Here is a 7,245-nt window from a genome sequence, read left to right as displayed (position 1 = left end):
CCCGCATGACGCCTGGGTGGCAAAAACGGGACCTGTCGGGGTCCCCGCGCCGGGTCTGGCCGGTGGCCGGGGCTGCCGAGCGCCCGCACCGCGGCTCGGCGCGGAAACGCTGGGCGTTCGGGCTCCGCGGCGCCTCCCGGGAGCTGCCGCGGCCGGCGGGAGCGGGCGGGAGGCGCCGTTTCCCGCGGAAACTGCCGCGCGGCATTACCGCTCCGCGTCCCCCGCGTCCCGCGCTCGGGGAGCCACCGGAGCGAGGCGTCGTGGGAGGAAGCTCCGCGGAAGCTCCGCGGCGCTGCCCGCGCTCCGCTCCGGGGACGGCGGCTGCCGCGAGCGGCGCTTGTGCTCGCGGGCGAAGCACCMCGCGGGCAGCACCCGCGCCCCTCCTCCTGCCTCTCCGTCCCTCCGGATTTTATTTTATTTTTTCCCTCCTTTTCTCTCCCGTCTCCCCGCCTCGTCGCAGCCACCCCCCGGTTTCTCCGCGCCCCTCCGCGCGGCTCCGCGGCGGCTCCGCCTGGCAGGGCCGGGGGGGCGGCCGGAGCCCCCCGGGCGGTGCGGGACTCCCGTCCCACCCCGTCGCGCGTGCGGGGCGCGCGCCTCGCGAACCGGCTCCTCGGAACCGCCGCCGACCTTGGCTCCCCTCCCCGCTTTAAATAAACGCGGTGTTGGATAATGAGAAGATTCCTCTGTTCTACTGCTAACTGAATTCACATCTTTCCAAGTAATGAGTATTTACATATATTTCTAATGAAAACCGTTCGCAATAGAGCTGCCAAAATAAATAAATAAATAAATAAAAATTTAAAAAAAAGAAAATAAAAAGAAAAAAAAAAAGGAAGAAAGAGGGAGAAGCCGCTACTGGGAAGGCAGGAGCTCGATGCCGCCAGCCCCGCGACGCGACAGCACCATCCCGGTGGGATCTCCGATCGCCCCGCTCTTGTGCGCGGTGGTTTCGGCGCCTGGCGGTGCCTCCCGCGCGGGGCAGCGCCGAGCCCGGGGTTTCGCCCGCGGCACCGGCCGGGAGCAGCTGCCGACGCTTCCTCGTGTCCCGCCGGCCCGGGAACACCGGGCGGCTGCGGGAGCTCGGCAGACTTCGAAGGGAGCATCCAGCGCCCATTGCAGCTCCTCTTCCTCTCGGCCGCTCCGCAGCGGCCGGCAGCGGGTCGGTTTTCACGCCAGGAGTTGTCAACATCGACTCCTTGCAGCATAATTAAGCGCAGAGTGATTAGTGCGTCCAGTCCCGCTCCAGGCTCAGCGCTGCTCTTTGTGTGAATCAACCCGCACGGAGCGGTATAAATAGCCCCTATAGCCGAGGGAACCCTGCCAAGACACCCACGCGGCCGCCCGGACGGGCATCTTCCCGTTACAACGTATGGAGCTCCAGGGATGCTCCGGGATCCGTCCCGAGCGGGACGGGCGCCACGCGGCCCGTGGAGCCGCCGCGCTGCCGTCCCCACGCGGGCCGCGCGCCCGGGGGCAGCCCACGCAGGGCGAGAACGTGGCAGGTTTCGGCCCCGCCGAGGAGCGGAGTCCAAGGAGGAAGAGGAACCGCTTTCCAGGCCGGCATCCCAAGCCAAGCCTGGCGACTTTTAGACCTTCCTTTCTGCGGGTTGTTTTAATACTACACCGATCTTCTCACTAAAATCTTTTATAGACCCCGACAGACTTCCAATGAGAACAAGATGTTTTGCCCTCTAATACCGCATTAGTAACAAGGCTCACTTGCTCTTTTTCAATGAATTATCCCTTTTATTTGTTTATTTCTTTGATCAACTATAAATGAAAGTTATTCGTGTATATAAAACTGAAGTTTTTTACTGTTGAAATTGAACTGTACATGTTTACTACAGGAAAAAAATATCAACTCTTGTTTAACAAGACATTATACATCAATAAGCAATAACCTTGTGGAGGATTTGCAATCACCTGGTCTATAAAAACAAGCAGGACAAATAACAGCAATTTATATGCAAAAGTAATGATTTAATGACTATAAGCAAGACAAAGCAATAGAATTGTGCTTCTTTTGCAGACTGGAGACAATGAAATGTTTAACTACAATTTTCCCGTACAAACATGAAACAATATCCATATAGAATAAACACCCTCACAAATGTATAACTGATGGGTGATGAACACACACGAAGTTCGACCAAAGCAAAGCACAAACTGAAAAGTGTTCTGGGCTGTTCATATTTTATGTTGGAAAAGTTCCTTCTACTTAAAAAAAAAAAAAAAGAAAAAAGAAAAAAAAAAAGAAAAACACCCTTAGATGCCTCTTTTAACATGCTCCTATGTGCAGGCCATTAAAGAGGAGGCATTCTCCACAATTTATTGGAAATATTAAAGTACCTGTTAAACTTTAATGAAGTTAGTCCTGTACCATATACATATATATTAAAACAATTTAGATAAAATGCCTTCATCCAGCCAACTGCTGGCTCCTTAAAATTTATACCAAATAGTTTATGGCTTCTATAATGATCCTGTGTGCTTTTAAAAAACACAGTCCCACCATGCAAAATAATAAAAATGTAATCAAACAGGTCAATTACTTCCACATCCCTTAATTTCTCTTCTTCACTGCATCACTTCCACGACATTTGGTAACGTAAAAAATCTATCACTTGCAAAAAGACAAAGCCAGTAAAAAACTTTTAAGATTGCCAATTGCCTCCAGGTTATCCGGGCCTTGCGTGTGCTTTCCCAGTACTGTGGCTGTCGCACACACGGTGCTTCTCCCAGTACGAGCAAAGCTCAGACAAGCGGCATCTGCAAAGGTCGAACTAGAAATTTAACAACCATATCATGAGTGCATGAAACACAATATTTTCTTTATAGTATTTATAAATATATCATACAATACTGTTTCCTGTTATGTCATATACCAATATGGCATTGTACAATAAGCATAATGCCATCTGATTCTTACAAAAGCGAATCATTTAAACAAGTCAGTAAATAAAACGGTAATACCCGCTTTTAGGCATACAGATTGTAAAACTGAAGTTTACTTTTCTTTTGATCGGTTCTGCGCAGCAACAGAGAATTAAAGATGCAACATAAGAATCAAAATGGCTAATACGCAAAAATTGTTATTCACAGTGACATGGCTACATATATGCATTATTTATGCATATTCTTTCTGTTTTGTTGAATTTCAAGATGAAAAAGCACTTGCTTTCTACAGGTTCACAAAACAGCATAACAATAACAATTGAAGAGAACGCAATGGAGGAGTTAGTCTGGATTAACAAACTACTTCCCAGGATTTGAAGTGACTTCTGGAAAGTCCCAGGTCCGGATGATGGGGACGGAAACAACTCCACATAATTCCAAACACATGAAGGTGTAACTTTTGTTTGCTTCCCAGTCCTTTGAAAACAATTTACATATCAATCTTGCGTTTTAATTAACGTCCATATTGAATGTCACCTAGTCCGCCTTTTATAGCCAAGTTCAGTGTCACTACAAAAGAAAGCAATTTGGACGATAGTCACATGTATTAGCATCTATAAAGCTGTAACGGCATGAAGAGATCTATATAAACAAGGGGCGGGCGGCTCACGGGCGAGTCAGCCGGAGGAGGTGGCCGAGGAGCCGTTTACGGAGGTTTTCCGCGCTCTGTTGCTGAAGGAGGATTGGTGGTTACTGCTGGGGCTGCTGCTGGTGCCATTCATGGTGCTGGAGATGTGCGGGAACTGCGGGTGAGGAGACTGCACCGGGGTGCTGGGGCTGGGCAGGCACGAGGAGGTGGAGGGGAGGCCCCCGGCCGGGCTGCTCGCCTTGTCGCTCCCAGAGTCACTTTCCAGCTCCCCGCTGTTATTCAAGCCCTCCCGCTGGTGGCCGATCTTCATTCTCTTGCAAGTGGGTCGCACCCGGTACTTGAGGGGCAGCGGCCCGTTCTGCAAGGCAAAGCGGGGAGCCCGTGAGCGGCCTCGCGCACGGCCCGGAGCGCCGGCGGCCGCCGCTACTCACCCGTCTCCAAGTGTAGATGTAGGCGATGTCCATTAGTGTGTAGTAGTCCTTCAGCGGCTCCTCCTCGTACATCACATCGATCTGGTGAAGACAGGTATTTACTACTTACATATGCCTTTATTTATCTATTTATCTATTTATTTATTTGTTTAGTGGTGGAAGGGGCCTCAAATCGGTGGTTCAGAAACTTTAAAAATTGTCTCACCAAAAAAAAAAAAAAAAAAAAAAAAAAAAAAAAAAAAAAAAAAAGGCATCAGCAAAGAGGATTTTTGCAAGCACTAGGTAGTTTTTTAAATACATTAGGGTACAATTTCTTGATGCCTCAATATGCACAGCATGAAAAAGTAACAGCAAAAGTCACCAAACTCTTCTGTGAGATATTTTAAAATACGTTTCCATTAGCACTGTATACTTTGTAAGCACTCAGTGGTTATTGCTTGATGAAACTCACTCAAACAAGCAATTAAAAATGTAAACTAATTTAAGAAAAGCGTTGGCCAGCTTTCGCAGCTTCTGAATATTGAGTCTACTACTACTACAACAAAAAAAAAAAAAAAAAAAAAAAAAAAAAAAAAAAAAAAAAAAAAAAAGGAAAAAAAAGAGAGAAAAAAAAAGAAAAATGAAAAAAAAAACCACTGTTTTCTCTTAGGTACCTGGAAAGTATTCGGTATGTCCATTTTACTCCGCAGGAACTTCCTTAGATGCATCACAGTCATTGCTGCYGGGCAGCGTAAGTATCTTTTGTCATTCACCTAGTGATACATTAAAGAAAACCAGTCAACTGAGAATAAGCRATTACTTCCCCCCAACTTATACTCTAATATCCTATGTGAATTTTTAAATGTACACATGTTGCTAAATTATCAACTATAATGTAATGATTTTGAGGCCAGCTTAAAAAAAATAAGAAGTAATAGAAAAATTGCAGTTTCAAAGAAAATAATTTTTAAAAAAGTAATTTTATGCATCAACAGATTTACACTCATACTAAAGCTCTTTTTTGGAATATATATTTTTTGTTTTTTTTAAGACTGCAAAAAAAACCAGATTCAACTTCAAAATTAATATTGCATCTTTTTCTTAAGGTTCTTCATATATAATGTAAGAACCTCCTTCACCTCTTCTGTACTTGGTACCATAATAGCATGTGTGCTTCTTTTGTTATATTTTGATCAATAAATAGTGTTCAACCACAAACCTGCTCAAAAGAAGTTTACGTGTGCTATGTTTCCTCTAAGCAAAGAGAAGTTATTTACCTCTTCCTTTGATTTTTCTTTCTCCTTATTTCCTTTTCGCTCCAGCCTGTGAAAAGGAATGAAACAATTACAACAAATAATGAAGAGAGCAGCTAAGAGTCAGATAAACATAAAATATTGCCATTCTGGAACTTGCCTATTCTGGTCAAAGAATTCAATGGATAAGCTTATTATCTCGTCGTCTGTTATAATTCTTTTGTCTTCGTCAGCCACTTCTCCCCTGTCTTCATTAGAGCCATTGGCAGCTGCGCAGAAATTTCCACAATAATTTACATTTTGAAATTCAAATCAGGAAGAATGGCAATTCTCAGTAACAAGAAAAAAAAATCTCCACACTAAGATTATAAATTAAATCTACCAAACAGCTAAAATGGTAACTTTGATTATGCTGAACATACTTCTTAAAATGCATTCATGGAAGTATATAATTTTTACGTTAAAAAGGAAACAGCAAAACACCTAGGTCTGTACTATTTTATATAAAGTTGTGAACGAGAAGCTATTACCATCAGCTGACGGATGAGCAGCATAAAAATCCCTTCTTCTTTTCATTTCATCTAAATGGAAAAGCACATTATTTTTCYTTTAGTATATACACTGTAACTCCAGATAAGGATACAGGATAGCAGTCCTGTCCTTGGGTTTTTTTCTGAATTTTTAACTACTTACTTTTGAAAAGGCCTGGCACTAGCTTGTATACAATATCTTGCAGCGTTTTATCCGACCTGGAAAATAAAATTAAGCAGAAGCAGCAATATTTTAATCCAAGTGGCAGCTCCTTGTTTGCAATGTCTCAATGAGCCCATTTCTACTAAGGGGAAGGAGTGCTACTCCTCAGAAGTTAAGTGACAAACCTAATAATCAAAGCAACTCTTCTTTAAACACTGCTATAAAACTGGAAAAAAACAATCAGTTGTGACACAGCKATTGAAAATTAATTCTCCCAAATTGAAGAAAGGCCTTTAAAAAAACACGTTTCCCTCCCCCTTCCAAAGGAAAAGACAGAGCACTGCAAAGTAGCACTGGAAAAAAAAATAATGCTCCTGAAATAAGAAGTTTGCTTTAAAGACTACTAGTTTTGAGCAAGAGGTTTCACTACTACGGTCTATGGCTTGACTACTACGGTCTATGAAATGTTTTCTGTGGAAAACATAGAGTGGGGACAGAATCTGTGGGATCGAGTGCTTGGAAAGGCAGGAGAGGGAGAAGGCGTCGCGTCGGGGCCGACTTTGGCAAAACCAGCATAAAGAAAAAGCCCARCAACAACTTCCAGCCTCTCCTCCAGTGAAATCTCCCGTTTCCATCAATGACAAAACTCCAAAGAGGGAGCATACGCACAGGTTAGCTTGTAAACTGACAAGTCCTTTCAGATTTAAATCAGCGATGGGGAGATAACATCAGCACAATTCCTGCCAGTCCCTCCTTATCAGGCACAACAGGACATACGCGCCGGGCACTTCGCCTTTCGCCTACCTTATATTCAAGAGCGGCCGAGTTTTGTGCACTTGGACATCGCAAATGGGGCAGTACTTGCTGGTCTCCAAGTAGCGCACGATGCACGTCTTGCAGACTGCAAGGGGGACACGCGGGGCGCTCAGTGCCGGCCGCGGTGACACCGCGACGCGCTCGGAGCGCGGCCCGGAGCGCCGCGCTGCGCGAGCCGCCGAAGCGCCCTTTGTGCGCAGCGCGCTGCTCCGGCTAAACAAATACCCAAATAAGCCGCAATTAACATGAAAAGGAGACGCGCCGGGTACGTACACCGGGAGTTCAACAAAGAGCGCGGGGCCGGTGTCAGCGCGGCGCGGGGCGCTGCGCGGGGCGCGCGCCGCTACTCACAGGAGTGCAGGCACTCGATGATGGTGGTGGCGTCGATGAAGTAGCCGCCGCAGAGCACGCACATGAGGTGCGGGTTGAGCTCGGTGATTTTGATCCGGGTGGTGCGGTGCATTTTGGCGCGGCGGCTCTGCAAGAGACACGCGGGCGGCGCTGGAGGCGGCGGCGCGCGCGGCGCGGG

The 7,245-nt window shown here is 46.4% G+C and overlaps 1 protein-coding gene across 1 annotated transcript; it reads right to left on the bottom strand.

The window, feature by feature from the left end:
- Positions 1-2,461: 2,461 nt before the first annotated feature.
- BMI1 (BMI1 proto-oncogene, polycomb ring finger) lies at positions 2,462-7,194 on the bottom strand. Its single transcript, XM_026039465.1, has 9 exons — positions 7,068-7,194; positions 6,705-6,801; positions 5,901-5,956; positions 5,738-5,788; positions 5,368-5,476; positions 5,232-5,277; positions 4,629-4,727; positions 3,976-4,056; positions 2,462-3,902 (listed from the first exon to the last, which is right to left on the bottom strand). The coding sequence occupies exons 1-9, from the start codon at positions 7,177-7,179 to the stop codon at positions 3,573-3,575; spliced, it is 981 nt and encodes a 326-aa protein (XP_025895250.1). The 5' UTR covers positions 7,180-7,194; the 3' UTR covers positions 2,462-3,572.
- Positions 7,195-7,245: the final 51 nt, after the last annotated feature.

The sequence above is a fragment of the Nothoprocta perdicaria genome, unplaced genomic scaffold (assembly GCF_003342845.1).
Source record: "Nothoprocta perdicaria isolate Ctin4 unplaced genomic scaffold, notPer1 scaffold_23, whole genome shotgun sequence".
Lineage (NCBI taxonomy): Eukaryota > Metazoa > Chordata > Aves > Tinamiformes > Tinamidae > Nothoprocta > Nothoprocta perdicaria.
This window is presented reverse-complemented; position numbering and strand designations above follow the sequence as displayed.